The sequence below is a fragment of the Cibotium barometz genome, chromosome 2 (assembly GCF_041138505.1).
Source record: "Cibotium barometz isolate CiBa-2024 chromosome 2, ASM4113850v1, whole genome shotgun sequence".
Taxonomy (NCBI): Eukaryota; Viridiplantae; Streptophyta; class Polypodiopsida; order Cyatheales; family Cibotiaceae; genus Cibotium; species Cibotium barometz.
Genome location: NC_141047.1, coordinates 38,271,326 through 38,287,931, shown reverse-complemented (window position 1 = coordinate 38,287,931; position 16,606 = coordinate 38,271,326). Strand labels below are relative to the sequence as shown.

The 16,606-nt window shown below is 45.2% G+C and overlaps 1 protein-coding gene across 2 annotated transcripts in view; it reads right to left on the bottom strand.

The window, feature by feature from the left end:
- The window catches only part of LOC147641032 (CMP-sialic acid transporter 2-like), a 67,322-nt gene that overhangs the window by 25,080 nt on the left and 25,636 nt on the right, over positions 1-16,606 (bottom strand). For both annotated transcript variants that reach the window (XM_086817596.1, XM_086817589.1), the window contains exons 6-9: positions 15,583-15,658; positions 12,588-12,688; positions 12,392-12,463; positions 12,187-12,235 (exon numbers count right to left, since the gene is read on the bottom strand). In XM_086817596.1, coding sequence (XP_086673722.1) covers positions 12,187-12,235; positions 12,392-12,463; positions 12,588-12,688; positions 15,583-15,658 — 298 coding nt within the window. The remainder of the gene's footprint in view (positions 1-12,186; positions 12,236-12,391; positions 12,464-12,587; positions 12,689-15,582; positions 15,659-16,606) is intronic.

The following is a 16,606-nucleotide window of genomic DNA, read 5'->3' as shown; positions in this document are numbered from 1 at the left end:
CAAGACTACAATGATTGTTTTGTTGATGAGTTACCAAATGAGTTGCCACCCATACGACTAAAAGATCATCGCATTGATCTTGTGCCCAGTAGCTCACCACCTAATAGGCCAGCCTATCATGTAAGTGCATCCCAAAAAGAGGAGGTCATGAAGCAGGTGAATGAGCTTCTTGAGAAGGATTTGGTTCAGCAAAGCTCTTCCCCATATTGTTCACCCGTCCTCTTGGTTTAAAAGAAGAATGGATCCTTTCGTATATGTGTGGATTATAGATCTTTGAATAAGCTTACTATCAAGAATCGGTTTTCGATTCCACGCATAGACGACATTCTTGACAAGTTGGATGGATCAGCATGCTTTAGCCAAATTGATCTCAAGAGTGGGTATCATCAAGTGCGTGTAGTGCCTGAGGATATACACAAAACTGCTTTCAGGACAGCATTTGGACTCTATGAGTATCTTGTTATGCCCTTTGGTCTTACAAATGCTCCAACTATATTCAATGGAATAATGGATCGCATATTCCGTGGATACAGGAAATTTACACGTGTCTTCTTTGATGACATCCTAGTCTTCTCGAAGACTGAAGAAGAGCATAAAGCTCATTTGGCTATTGTTTTTGAAGAACTCCGTAAGCATAAACTCTTCATAAATGCAAAGAAGAGTGAGTTCTTCTTGTCAGAGATACATTATCTTGAGCATATTGTGTCCAAAGATGAAGTGCGGATGGATCTTGCAAAGGTTGATGCAATTCGGAATTGGCCCGAACTGAGTTCGGTGCATAAGATCCTTAGTTTTCTTGGATTATGCTCTTACTACCGCAAGCTCATTCGGCAATTTGCATGGATTGCTTCTCCTTTGCATGATTTGACAAAGAAAAAGGCCGCATTCAAATGGACTAATGTAGACAGGGATGCATTCCTCAAATTGAAAGATGCAACTACTCATAGTCCAGTGTTGATTATTGCGGATTTGCAAAAGTCTTTTAGTGTGGAATGTGATGCATCTGTAAATTGCATAGGAGCTGTCCCAAATCAAGAGGGACATGCCGTGGCTTATGAGAGCCGTAGATTGTATGATGCAGAGCTATCTCTTGGCATTTATGAGAAAGAGCTCTTGGTTGTAATTCATGCACTTACTATATGGAAACATTACCTTCTTGAGACTGATTTCACTGTGACAACAAATCACTAGAGTTTGAGATATTTTCTTACCCAAACTAAGTTGTCAGAGAAGCATATGAGGATGGCCAATTTTCTCTCTATGTTTCATTTTTAGATCTTACACACCCCAAGAAAGAAGAATGTAGTGGTAGATACATTGTCTCACGAAAGCCGTATGCAGCAGCTATCTTGGTTGCCTCTCATGGGGACTTGTCTGCCATGCGTGATTTGTATCATATGGATGCTGATTTTGCCACTATTTGGGCTGATTTGATGGCTGGTCATGCACATGCCTCATATGTGATCAAAGAGGATTATCTCATGAAAGATAATTGCCTATGTGTGGTGTCTGACATGAGGCAAAAGGTTTTGGATGAGTGCCATGCTCCTCCATATATTGGTCATAGAGGCATAATGACTACTACGTACATGATTGAGCGGTATTTCTTTTGGCCAAGTATGCAGAAGGACATAAAGGCACATGTACCTGCATGTATCACCTGCTAAAAGGTGAAATTTGATAGGCAAAAGGCACCAAGTTTGCTTCAGCCATTGCCTATTCCCACACAGCTATGTGAAAGTATTACAATGGATTTCATTATGGACTTGCCACGGACCCAACAGGATAATGATGCAATTTGGACAATTGTAGACAGGTTTAGCAAGCAAGCTCACTTCTTGCCGGTCAAAAAGACCATTAAAGCTGAGCATATGGTTAAAATATATCTTGCACAAGTGTTCAAGCATCATGAAATGCCGAAGTCCATTGTGGGGCATAGAGATCCCAAGACTACAAGTCTCTTTTGGCGGGCCTTGTTTGATAACATGCGTACCAAATTGGACTTCTCATCAGCTTATTACTCTCAAACGGATGGCCAAAGTGAGGCTGCAAATTCAGCCATGTTGGATCTCTTGAAATGTTATGTGGCGGATCAGATGTCTTCTTGGGAGAAGTACTTACAGCTTGTGGAATTTGCATACAACACAGTGCATGCATCTACGGGAAAGGCCCCATTTGAGATTGTTTATGGTAAGGTGGTTTTGCCACCCATCCTTCGTACAAAGGATGAGATATTTACAGCTGATGAGTATGTAAGAGACTTGGATATTGCTTTTGCTCAGGTGCAGACAGCCATTGCAAGGTCACAAGACAAGCATAAAAAGGATGCCGACAAGCATAGAAGCCAATTGAATGTTAAAGAGAATGATTGGGTATTGCTAAAATTTGAGAAAGCAAGACTTGCAAAGAGGCCTGGCAAAGAGGGTGCATATCCTAAGCTTACAACCAGGTATTATGGGCCTTTTCAAGTGATCGAGAAGATCAATGAAGTGGCTTTCAAATTGGCAATACCTAGTCATTGGCACATACACAATGCTTTTCATGTGAGTCTCCTTCGCACGTATGTAGGGCCGGAGCCCAGTGAAACTGTCATTGAAGATCAACTAGAAGTGGATGAGCTTGAGAAGATCTTGCAACCAGAGAAGATTGTGCATCACAAGGAATGCAAGCTTGCTTCTGCAGGCAAGGTTGTCAGGCATTACCTTGTGAAGTTTAAGAACTCTCTTTCCATTGATGCTAAATGGGTAGATGAAGAGTTCTTCAGAGATTGCCCGCATGTGCTTCGGACATATTTGGATGCTTTTCAATTGCGGACAACTATTTGGAAGTGGCCACTCAATTGGTCCACCCGTGCTTTCTTATTATGTATGTACATTGGACTTACATTGGACTGGTGTCCATGGCAGTTGTATATGCCGGGGATTATACCACTCATGTGATACTGTGGACTTGGCTTTCCATTGGGACTTGTGCCTCTGTGTACATGCTCGGAAATGCCTGGTGGATTGGTGTTGCATTGGGTCTGGTACTTCGTGTACTTGCCTAGAGCACGTCTATTTTGATATAGTCTCATGAACGGAGATTGTCCATACCAATGTTGCATTGCATAGCATCTTTATGTGCTTGCTTGCAATTGAAATTGCATTCTGTTTTTATCTTGCTTGACCAATGTATAGTTCCAGGTAAGGGGACGCCCGCCCGCAAACCGTGCGTGTAAAACTATCTGCTGACATGGTTATGTTGCATGTGATAGGTGGTAAGTATTGGTCATAAACCTAGTCTTAGGAGTTAACACTAATTTATAAGTGAGTGTATACACACTTCATTTAAGATCTCAAATTAGACCTTGGGTGAGATGCTTTTTATGTATGGCTTCGTGGAGAAGGTAGAGAAGATGGCGGCGATGAGCAGCTGGTGGGTGATGCAGCATATGCAACAGGCAGAGCAACAAGCACGTGGAGATGGCAACTAGTTGATCGTAGCTGTGTTGGTTGCTAGCTGGTGTCACCAACCTGGACATTTCCCAGCATGAAAGGAGCTTGGTGGACTCCAGGACATCTAAATATTTGGAAAGTACAAGCTTTGGGAATGGGAGATCACCCTAGAATACAAAGGATCACACTCCTAAAATTTAGGAGAGTTGCTATTTTTGGCCCTACTCCAATGGAAATTTTGTTCACGTCATTACATATGGAATTGAGCAAATACCAAGAGTTGACAAAGTACCTATGACAAATAGCCTACCAGTTGGGATATTTTTAGAGATAAGATTTATGGAAGGACCCATCTCTTAGATTGGGACATGGGGCAAGAAAGTGAATCAAAGTGAGACAAGTGGCCTCACGCTTGTTAGAAAGTGGATCAAAGTGAGACAAGTGGCCTCACACTTGTCACTTCAGCTATTGTGTGGCTCTCCACTTGTCATTATAGCCTTCTCTTGCCATTTTAGCTCATGGGAGGCCCAAATCTATAAATTGGAGCCCTCTCTCTTCATATGGAGGAGACTCTCTTGTTGCACACTAGCCTCTACCATGTTTGTTGCCCGCATTCTTGTCAACTACTACTTGTGGAGAGTTCCTACACTCCTCCACTCCCCTCAACAAAATGTTTTTTTATTTTTTTAGCCTCTTGATGGCTACACCATCCCTATACCGGCTTATTTATGTACTATACCAGCTGAATGGAGGGTTGTAATCATGGTTCACTCCATGAAACTCGTTTTAGTGGCCTTGAAACTCGTTTCACGTTTCGGTGTTGAAATGTTTCGTGCGCATCACTGAAACCATTTCGTTTCATGTGGAACAAAAATTTGTGATTTTTTCTATGGTTTAACCTCTCTCTAAATTTTTAAGCCTTTCACTTCCCTTCTTTTGTGTCTTTTTTGCTCTCCTTTCTTCAATGGTGACATTATAGCAATATATTTTCATATTGTCATGCATATATCGTTTCGATCTACCGTTTCATTGTGCACCTATCCACATTTGAAACATTTCATTCTAAAATAGATCGTTTCGAAACGTTTCAGCAAGGAAACGTTCGTGGTGACCTCGGTTGTAACAACTGATTTGAGGGCTGTAACTACTGTACCAAAAATACTCCAAGGGGGGGGGGGGGTCCGCGGCCCATTCCAGCCCATTTGTAGTGTCAAATGTGCACCTCTCTCTTTTTCAATAAAGTGGCATATGTTTAAGTTTGTGGCCCATTTAAGTGTTTAATTGCATTAATGGTCAAGTGTTTTGTGAAACCCCCGGGCTCTCCGGAAGTTACAGCTAGTCGCACAGCTGTGTTGATGGTCTAGGCAGCACAAAGACGTGTGTTGTCAAAAGCTCAACAAAAACCGTAGCTACGCAGGAGAACCCAAAGCACACAGTGATAACCGAAGGATCCTAGAAAGGGTAAAGCCTGCTCTGATACCAAATGTTGAACCTGTATAAGAGTTAGCATAAGAGTTAGCAGTAGGAGCACACACTACACACATACACAGTGAAGCAATCGTGAGATAGAGATGGCACACAACTCTATTAGATATTACTTGGAGTGAGTATACCAAGTACAAGTACAAAGATAAGGATACCCCATAAGTGAAATAGAGGGTGTTCCTCTGCACGAGAGGAAAAAAACCTCCAAGTGAGAGAAAAAGTGCCCCGATTGGTCCTAGAGTGTTCACACACAACTACACATGACATAGATGTCTATAGTGCTACAAGTGTTTGCTCTTGGAGGCGTTGAAGGGAGGCTCGGCCACGACACAAGTGTTGTAGGCATGCCCACTCATCCACATAGAAGCGAGCAAGGTGGGGCAAGAACATGGTCCCATAGTAACAGGGGACGCCCGTCTCGGGCCTTAGGGACGCGGGAAAGCCGTCCCGGCCTCCCTTTCACACGGGGATGCATCCCTCTCCAAGGGGGACATCCCAGGTGCCGTCCCTCACAAGGGGACGGTCGTCCCCTATCAGGGGACATATTAAATTTGTGGGATGGGGGGGGGGGGGGGGTTCGGGGACGTGAAGAAATTTTTGGAATGCTTTGCCTCTTAGGTTTTAAGTTTTAAGTTTTAAGTTTTAATGTTTTAAAAAAAGCCTATCTAAAGGCTTATGTGCGAAGTTTGCTGGGTGATCTTTGCTCTCCTCCATCTTTGTTGTGCACACTTGCTCTCTTCCATCTCTCCTCTAGAATGTGCACAATGCACACTGCAAAAGTTCTTGAGGCTTGAGCATGCCAAAGCTCCATCTAAGCTGCCATCAGCCTTCAATGGCCTCTTCCTCGCGAGCACCAACAGTCCGTGTTGGGGGCAAGGGTTTAGGTTGGTCTTGGTAGGAAGAGGTGAATGCCCACAGACCCATCCCGTTCCCAATCCCCAAACCCTTCCCCGTCCCCGTTCCCGTCCCCCGACCCATGTGACTATGCATGGTCCACTTCCCCCCAACAAGTAAGAAAGGCTAGAGGGCCTCGGAAGGAATATTCACCCTTAGCCTCGACATCAACTCCGCCATTTCTTTGGATTGGCACACTCCCATAGCCTCGCCTCTCCCGATTGTTAGAAATGTTTTTAGGAGATTAGGATCAAATAAAGTGCATAGAAACACACTCTTAGATGGGTGCACTTATTAGTAAGTGACACCGCCTAGGACACCTATAGCTTTACACTTGGCTTATGTGTAGAAACTTTCTATATGTATAAAGGCACAATCTACTTTAATAAAAATGTACGCTTTGTCCACGACTCTGATTAATGTCCATTAATCCCTTTGCTTAATTCCTAATCTCTCATTAATTTTGATTACGTGTTAATATGTTGTTAATCCATTTGTGTAGCTACTCGTAAGCTCTCTTTGTCTCTCTCCCCTGGGCATTAATCCTAACAATCCGTATTAGAGCCTTGGTGTGGGTGGTCTTGGTGAGCCAAGTCATCTACATGACAAGGAGGAAGTCTTCGTGGTCATGGCGGTGGAGCATAGTCGATATCAAGGACAAGGGTCTGCTCACGGGTCTCCAACGCTTACATGTATACTTGCACGTACTGTTCGTACCTACACACCCGTACATTCTATACCTACTTGTACCTATTTGTTGCATCATCAATGCGACCATTCCGTCACAATCCATCACATTTGTTGTCCATCGGGCACATGCATTCATCATCTTCAACTGTAAACCATATGTTTCTCATCAATTTGATGATAATGATGATGAGACCACAGAAGAATTGTGGGATGCCATTCAAAGGAGGTATCGTAGAGCGAACTCTACTTAGAAGATTGCATTGGAGAATCAGCTTGCCAACCTAAAGATCTCTGATACTGCCAACATCATGGATTCCATCACGGAGTTTGTTACCATCTAGAAGCAACTGGTCTCTTTGGGGAGCAATATATACCTAGATGAATCCACACACACTTTTCTTTTTTTTTTGGTAATATATACCTAGATGAATCCACACACACACACACACACACACACATGAGAGCGTACATTCATACAAAGTTCTGTGTACTGAGTTTCTGTCAGAGCTCCGGACATACAGGGCAAACTCTTTGGGGAGCAAGGCTACTGATGAAGACTTTGTTCATTGGCTCCTCGCCAAATTGCCGAAAACTTTCTCATCTTTTAGTGATACTATTTCACTTCATTCCTCTTCTCCCAATCTGCATATTGTTGTTGGCATGCTTCACGATAGAGCTACGAGGAAGAAAACAAGCTAGGGTGCTTCTGAGACCCTTCTTCAGGTCAAGGGCCAAGGCAAATCGCAGTCTAAGGTTCCACTAGGAACAAAGTTGACTCTAAACCTCCTAACAATCCTACTCATAAGGATCTTTCTTGCCATTATTGTGGTTACAAAGGTCACATTCACCCTGACTATTGCAAGAAGAAGAGAGAAGGTGGTTCTGCAAAGAAGCCCATCAATCAAACCTCTTCGTCTAACAACCCATCCTAGAGATCCTCTTCCGACATGGAGACTATTTTCATCGGCATTGGGGAGCTTCCCACATACTCACCTGATCCTGCCACCTCACATCTTACGGATTGGGTAGTCGACAATGGGTGCACTACTCACATGGCTCATGACAGGTCCATTCTTCATGATATTCAACCTAGCTCCCCAAAGGTGTCCATTGGCGATGCTTCAACCTTGAGGCCTCTTGTGTGGGTAACGCGCGACTTAACTCTTCTCCTGGCCAGCCTTCTACCATCCAAGATATGCTTTATGTTCCCAAGCTCTCTAGCAATCTGCTCTCAATGTTTCGGATTGCAGAGAAATGTTGTGGCATGTACTTTGACAGTTCAGTTCTCGAGGTCATTGACACCAGCACCTTACAAATTGTTGCCATAAGTGTACAAGAAGGCGCTCTTTGCAAGTTGAAGGACTTTGGTGGCTATTTGAATGAGTCACACTCTCATTTGCTATACAACTTCTTCAAAGCTATCATGCCTTGGTAGCTTAGGTGGATACAACATTGTGGCATGCTCGCTAACGAGCACTTGAACTATGCTTCTCTTCAGCAACTATCTTCTCAGCAAATAGTTGAGGGTCTTTTGCAACTGAAACCCTCCCACTCCACTTGTGTGGCTTGTTTGCATGGCAAGCAACACAGAGAGCCTCTCCCTCACGACGCTACTCATCGGGCTTTCACATCCTCGAGTTTATACATATGGAATTATGTGTTCCCATGCGGACTACTACCCAAGGTGGTGCCAATAGGTACTTTATGTGTATTATTGATGATTTCTCACGTAAAGTTTGGGTGTATCTCTTGGTGGAAAAATCTCAGGCTTTCTTCCACTTTCAAGAGTGGGTGGCTATGGTTCAAGAATGCAACTACATAGAATGTTCGACAAGTCCATGAAACAACGTGGAACGTGGAGCACCAAGCGAACAGAGGCGCAACACGAGGAAGACGGCCATCAACCGGCCAGGTCTCCCCCCCTACCCAAACATCTCATGAGACCACCAAAAAAGGTGGGGGATAGAGGGGAGACCAAGGGCATTTTGCCCTATATAGTGGGGTTAATTTAACCGCAACCCACTATGTGGGATAATAGACTGCCATGTGGCAACATGAGAAGCGGAGAAGCAAGAATCCATTCCAACACCCCCCTGATGCGATGATTGAGGCCGAGCAGCAGGAGCCAACAAGGCTATGATACCATGAAAGAATGCGAAAGGCGGAGCATCAAGCGAACAGAGGCGCAACACACGGAAGATGGCCATCAACCAACCAGGTCCCCCCTGCCCCCCCCCCCCCCCCCCCCGCCCCAACACCCAAGCATCCCCTGAGACCACCAATAAAGGTGCAAGATAGAGGGGAGACCAAGGGCATTTTTTTCCCATATAGTGGGGTAAATTTAACCCCAACCCACTATGTGGGAAAGCAGACTGCCATGTGGTAGCGTGAGAAGCGGAGGAGAAAGAATCCATTCCAACAACCCGTTCGGACAATGGAGGAGAATTCATCTTCAAAACCTTCCACAACTTTTGTTCCCAGAAAGGTATTGGCCGTCAATTCTCCACACCGTACTCCACAACAGAATAGTGTGGCTGAACGCAAAAACAAGACTGTTTAGGAGATGGCTTGTACCATGCGCACTTCTTCCAATCTTCCTCCTCCTTTTTGGGGAGAAGCTGTGACCACTACTCGCTACATCACCAACCATTCTCCCACAAAAGCGGTTACTAATATGACACTGGAAGAGGCTTTTCCACGACAGAAACCTTCAATTTCACATCTTAGAGTTTTCGGCTATGATGCCTATGCTCGTATTCCTAATTTTGCTAGGACCAAATTTGATCCCAAATCTAGGAAGTGCAAATTCTTTGGTTATATCCCTCAATCCAAAGCTTACATATTGTGGGATCCGGATAAGAAGTCCTTAGTGATTTCCCACAATGTTCACTTTGTTGAACCCTCGTTCGATGATTCCCAGTCTCACCTCGTGCTTACCATAGAGGTTCCTCATCCTCCTCGTCCTTCCTCTTCTTCCCCGGCAACCCCACCCCCCTCAACTTCTCCACCCCCAATTTCTCACTCCAAGTTTCTCCACCCTAAGCTTCTCCTACTCATCTTGCTTCTGTGCGACGGAGGATTGTTCCCTGCATGGTATAATAAGATTGATGCATTCTTTCTTTCCCTTGGCTTTTAGAGATGCTTTGCAGACAGCAATCTCTATGTCTTTGCTCAGGATGCTTTGATCTATTTGATCGTCTTATTTGTTGATGATTTGTTGATCACTAGCTCTCATCTTGCCAAGATTGAACAGCTCCGGTCAGATTTAGCTCACACTTTCGAGATGATTCTCCACTATTTTCTTGGTATGGGGGTCTAACAAAATCCTGATGGAGTTTTCCTTAGCCAGTACACATATCTACAACAGCTCTTGGAGACATTTCGGATGACAGAGTGTCATTCTCTTTCCTATCTGATGGATCCTAACTCCAAGCTTTCCCAAGAAGATTCTACTCCTATCTTTGAGGATAGTACGAAGTACCGGAGGCTTGTGGGTTCTCTTATTCACTTGACTTATACCAAGCCCGATTTCTTACAGTGTCAGTGTTCTCAGTTAGTTCTCTTCCACTCCTTGACATTCAATTTGGTAGGCCGCTCTCAAGGTTCTTTGATACTTATCTGGTACCTTGGAGTATGGTCTCTCTTTCAGAGGAGGCACCGAGCTTATAACAGGGGATGCCCGTCCAGGGCCTTAGGGATGGGGGAACGTCGTCCCGGCCTCCCTTTCACACGGGGATGCGTCCCTCTGCAGGGGGGACGTCCCATGTGCCATCCCTCACAAGGGGACGGCCGTCCCCTATCAGGGGATGTCTTAAATTTGTGGGACGGGGGGGTGTTCGGGGACGTGAAGAAATTTTTGGAAGGCTTTGCCTCTTAGGTTCTAAGTTTTAAGTTTTAATGTTTTAAAAAAAGCCTATCTAAAGGCTTATGTGCGAAGTTTGCTGAGTGATCTTTGCTCTCCTCCATCTTTGTTGTGCACACTTGCTCTCTTCCATCTCTCCTCTGGAGTGTGCACAGTGTTCACTGCACAAGTTCTTGAGGCTTGAGTGTGCCAAAGCTCCATCTAAGCTGCCATCAGCCTTCAATGGCCTCTTCCTCACGAGCACCAACAGTCCAGAGGTTCTTTATCACCAGTCGGCTGCCTTCATATGGGCATATATATAGCTGGCATGCCTCCCTCATTACTCACTGCTTGCTTAGCATTGTTTGCTGCAGTCCCTCACATACGAGGTTCTCCCCTCTTGCTTGGGACATGTATTCCTTTGGATGATGATATCGAGAGTAGGTTCTCACCTATGTTCCCTCTCCATCTCTCTCTCACTCTCTCTCCTGTGTTTCCACTTTCCCTTCTTCCGCTGCACATTCTATCACCCTCTTCCTTTGGCTTCTTGCACACTGCAGCCTCACAAGCTGGCCAGCTTTATGCAGCTGCTGTGGCACCCCAATGGTGGAGCCTCAGCAACATTTCTTTTTGGGACTGCCCAAAGGCTCAACAGGTCTGATGGAGGATTCTCTGGCTGTGCACTTCCGAACACAGCACTCTCCACTTTATCACATGGGTGTGATTGCATGGGCCATAGAGGTGGGCACCGCTCTACTCTACGAGGAGGATGGCACATCTCTCGCCCTTTAGCTCACACGCTTGGCCATTCCTGCTTCCTCAATACGGAGTCCCCAATGAGGCCAGTGTAAGCCAGTAATGGGAGCTTATCAGCACCATTCCTACCTGGCACAATCCGTCACCCCGTCAGTAGAGATGATCTGCATCATTTGGATGGACTTCATTTGTACTCTTTGGGGGAGCTGGGAGAACCTCACAAGTGATGTGCAGCCTTCTTGCACACCCGGAGTCCAGGCCCCTTCTACGTTAGGGAGAGGGACAGACTGAACTCCAATTATAGGTCCCCAAAGTGGCTTGTTCCACCCCCTCCAACATTGTAGCCTCCCTCCGAGGGAAGAAAGCCGGAGAGGGAGCTCCCCGTCCTTATGTTTTTTGGTTTTTCATAGACCTCTCATGGGGGTTCTTTGTACTTAATTTAGCCTCTTTGGAGGGTTGAAGTCTGGTCACCAGACAGATGTCTTCTTTTGACTAATGAAGGATCTTTTGTTGGAAAAGAAAAAAAAAGATTAAGGTTGCTAAGCCTTCCAATTTTGCATAGAGTTGGACATGAGTAACTAGGGGTATGTGTAATAAGGCTCAAGCAAGGCTGCAGAATGTGTAGTAAAGCTTAAAGAGGCCAAAAGCAAGCACTTCTAGTAACTTCAGCAAAAAGCAAGGCTATGTATCTGAATATCTGCAGATAGTCAGCATGTATGTGCCCTTTACATTCAGATAGTCGTCATTCTACAGTGAAAGACACCAACAAGATGGAAATGGACTACCATGGGCCTCTCGTCTGCAGCGGCTCACATGTTCGCAGAGGCATGGAGCCAAGGCCCAATATAGATTGCTATGGCAATGTAGGACGCCAATGTGAACAATAAAGGGCTTGAGGCAGCTGCATACTAGGAGCTTATGAGGGCTTGAGGAAGCTATATCCTAGGAGCTTATGTTCCAGGAATTGATAATGCTTTCCTAGAGACGAATTAAATGGCAAGGCTATAAACAAAAGGCTTGGATTGATCCACAGCTACCATCACATTAATCAAAATTTGAAAAGAATACACCTCAATCAATGCTTACAATTGCCATAGCCCATCCCTGAAAAGGAGTCTGCAGAACATGCTCTGACCTGAAGAGAAACCAAATCACAGTGTATTGGTTTTAGTATGAATTGAGGTATCTACAACACACACCTCTGGAATGGATGTAAGCATTTTAGCCTCACATGCAACCACATAAAGCAGTAGCTTCTAACACGCCATGCAAAAAAAATGAGTGAACTTACGAGGAATTCAGCTGTGCAGTTGTGCAGCCCAACGCCAGAAGGGCATAAGCTGCCCATTGAATTGCAGTCAGCCTGTTTGAGAGACATAATGTGCAATATGCAGTGTTTGCAAAGAAATGATTAGGACAGTAGTAGAAATACATCTCTTAGAAGCTTAAAAATTTCAATGGAAGTGGCTACAGCAATGAAATACCACCTTCGTTTCAGGAATAGCTTGTACAGCACCCCCGTGGTAATGATGTTCAGATTCTTCAAGATCTGGTAGCTTGGTGCATCCACAAACAAGAAAATATAATACTGCAAAAACACGCCAAAACCATATATTACCACAGGTTCACATTTAACTATAGCATGGCCTATCATGCTAAGAGGCAAAAGGGAAGGAGGAGGAGGGGAAGAGGGGGCAAGAGGAGGGAAGGAGGGAGGGAGGGAAGGAGATGAGGAAGCATGGCAATTTTTCAGGTAGAGGGGCCTGCACGAGAACAGCAACTGGTCCCAGAATACCATGCCACCCTAGGTTACATGACGAGCACAATGAGAGGTACAGCCATGCAAGTGCGCCGAAGACGTCACATGACAGGCCAGGTGCCACACAAGTGGTTGCAAAATACCATCGACTGCTCCCAATCCACATTGACTATTTGGATATGTTCTCACAAGGACTAAGGAGCCCATCTCATTGAGGGGACACAATGTGACACTTTTTGCTAGGGGAAATGTCAGCAAACTAATACTTATTCCTGATACACATTTGAAGTAACATATCTGTCACAATCCCCCTGTGATGAAAATGTGGGTGTACAGAGTCACAATGGGTTGTTTCTTGCTAAGCCAAGAAATCGGTGAGTTGCCAAACAAAAAACAATAGAGTTCTGTAGAAAGAAGATCTTCAAGTACCTCCAAGCCACATAGTCACTTGGATTGTTTTATGCCAAAGGAGGTGACATTCACTTATATGGTTACAGTGATTCAGATTGGTGATTATGATACATGACAATCCACAAGTGCAGATTGTTTTTTGTTGGGAAACTTGCTGATTTCTTGGCTAGAAACAACCCAGTATGACTCCATACATCCACATTTCTATCACACAAGGGATTGTGACAGATGTCACTGAAAATGTGTATTAGGCATTGCCACTAGTTTGGTGACGGTTTCCCCTAGCAATGCGTCACATATAGACTATGGTTTGCAGTTTATAACTGTTGAAAAGGAGATCCCAGGCGTAGAACAGACACGGATGGCCACTACCAGCCAGGCCCCCCCTTCCTCCTATCCCATGCGAGCCACAAAGGTTCATGGAGGGATAGAAGGGGCCAAGGGCTAATTGCCCCTTTATTCTATGATCAAAGACCCTTAGCTTATGCATATGGGATAAACCATTTCCACGTGGCAACTGGAGAGGACGACTCTTCCAACACCCCCCTGGCGTCGAACTCAGCTCCACAACAATCACCAACAGAGGCTACAGCAGATTGATGGCTTGGCTCAGAGGCACGACAGCAACTTAGGCTCAGAGGCGACGGAGGCTTGCTCATGGCTGCAGCAGCTTGGCTCAGAGGCCGTGGCGAGCTTGGGCACAGAGGCTTTACTACGAGCTTGGCTTGGCTCAGTCCAGCAGCTTGTACACACAGGCGGGGCTGCGGGAGCAAGGCAAGGCAAGGCAGAGCACCAGCTCTGATACCATGTTGAAAAGGAGATCCCAGGCGTAGAACAGACACGGATGGCCACTGCCGGCTGGGCCCCCCCTTGCTCCAATCCCATGTGAACCACAAAGGTTTGTGGAGGGATGGAGGGGGGCCAAGGGCTAATTCCCCCTTTATTCTATGGTCAAGTACCCTTAGCTTACGCATATGGGATAAACTATTTCCACGTGGCAGCCAGAGAGGATGACTCTTCCAACAATAACATGACTGTTGGATCAGATGCCACATGATATATTTTAAACTTGGTGCTAGTTAGGGGCTACACATATATAGGCCCTTTCTGTTATGTACTTTTACCTTAGAGTTTGCTAGTCAACCTGCGTGTGTGCTTCTCTCATTCTGTACTTGCACATTCTGTCTCTCACAGTGCTCCATTCTAACACACAAGACCAAAGATATTTTCTCTTTTGAGCAATAAAGTACTACAGAATTGTCTAAGGACAGCCAGTCATGGCCTTCTTCAACCTATAGGTATAGCAGACCTTGTCTCACCTGCAGCCCATGAACTACATCATTGATGAGTGGCCACATGTCATGGTGGATCTACATCGTTGGGCTAGAATATTGATAGTGAACACTTTCACATATGCATACCCATTGGACGCATGTGGTCATAAATCTTGCAGATCAAAAACAAAGTTTGTACACAAAGAATCAAGACCTTGAGTGTGGGCTAGTTCCACAGAACCAAAGGAATTACAAACAATAAGATGGCATGATTCAAGACGATTGAATTGAGCCTAGGTGGAAGGTCTCCCATATGGTCATAAAATATAAGTTTGATGTTGCATGCTTCTTTTCCATGTTGTAAGAATGGACTTGAAATGCAATTTGGAAGAGCTTTCACTTGACTGTCAAATCAAGGGCCCTCTAAAATCAAGGAGATCCCAGAAATATAGAAGTATTGAGAACTGATGGTCCAAAAAAGGATAGGAGAATTGCCACAGGGGCGGTAGCCCAGCGGATAGGGGTTTCAACGCAAGCAGGAGGGTGCCGGTCGTCGGGCGCTCCCATGGATCCTTTCGCCATGCTTCAGCTCAGCCATCGAGGTGCCCAGTCTGCGGTGATCATGGTTGCAGAAAATCAGAGCCTCAGTGCAGCCACCTACAGTTGCTCAGGAACACAAGGCTGCTTATGACATCTGTAAACAGCCCCTCTGATGATATGCTTCTGATCAACCCTTCCTTGGAAGTTGGAACACTTTGCCACCTTTCTGGAGTCTACCAACACCCACTTTGCCGGCGTCTTCCTTGCCCAGGGTTCCTGTCTTGTTCATTGTGATACACCGGTACTTCTAGGCAGCTATAACGCCTCACAAGCCTGCACCTACATCTACCGTGTGTGCAAACCTTAAGCCGATTTGAATATCAAGAAGTTCTGATCGTACAGTTATTTCTCTTTATTTTAGCCTCAAAAAAACTTTTGATATACCAGCAAACATATAGGAATAATATCATTGGTTTCAATACAAATAGAAAGCCTCACCTGCAAGATATTTTTTATTAGATATAATACAGCAGGAATTGGATAGACCTTAACCTCCTCCCACGACATGCTCAGCCTGAAAAGCAAACAAATTTCAACTCTGTCTCTCTCTCTCTCTCTCTCTCTCTCTCAGCTTCAGAACCTAGAGATACTCCAGAGAAACAATCAGTGGATATGGAACCTCTACACCCACTTTGTATCCACGATGATGAGGATAGTGATCCTCCATGACGAGGATGACGAGGATGATCCATACATATCTACATTTACCTAGGGATTAGTGTTAGTTTTTTTTGTTATGTTGTCTTTTTTTCCATGTTGTATACAGATTTGTCTCATAGGCCAATCTGGCCTTCCGTAGACATTAATATATCTTTTCTTTCTTTCTCTCTGACGTTAATATATCTTCTCTCTCTCTCTCTCTCTCTCTCTCACCCACTCTTTTCAGCCTCTACATTGATGAGATCTCGAGCTTCATTGATGGATTAGGCGGGGCTGGTCCCACACTGGCAGGCATATTGATCGCCATACTACTTTATGCAGATGACATCGTCCTCCTCTGCGGAGGGCTTCAGAGACAGTTGGATGCCTTACATGACTTTTGCACTCAGCGGGACCTCTCTGTTAACCTTGGTAAAACCAAGGTAATGGTCTTCAATACCTCCCGCCCCGTCACATCCAGATTGAGCTTCACATATAGAGGGGATCCTGTGGAGATTGTCTCATCCTATGTCTACCTTGGTGTCACTTTCAGTGGCCCACGCTTTACCATGCTTCCCGCAGCACATGCCAAAGTGACGCGGGGATATGCAGCCTTGAGCTTACATGAGCAGCAGTGCTTCCAGGCACATTTCCAAGAGCCCGGGACGAAGGGCTGGCTTTTTGACACCCTCGTCACACCAGCCTTGATGTATGGAGCAGCTTTCTGGGGCCAGATTTATCCGATGAGGATTGGTAGCGAGTTGAGAGGCCCCAGGTCATGATGTTCTCCCATATGATCCGCAGCAAACCATCAGTCCCACAC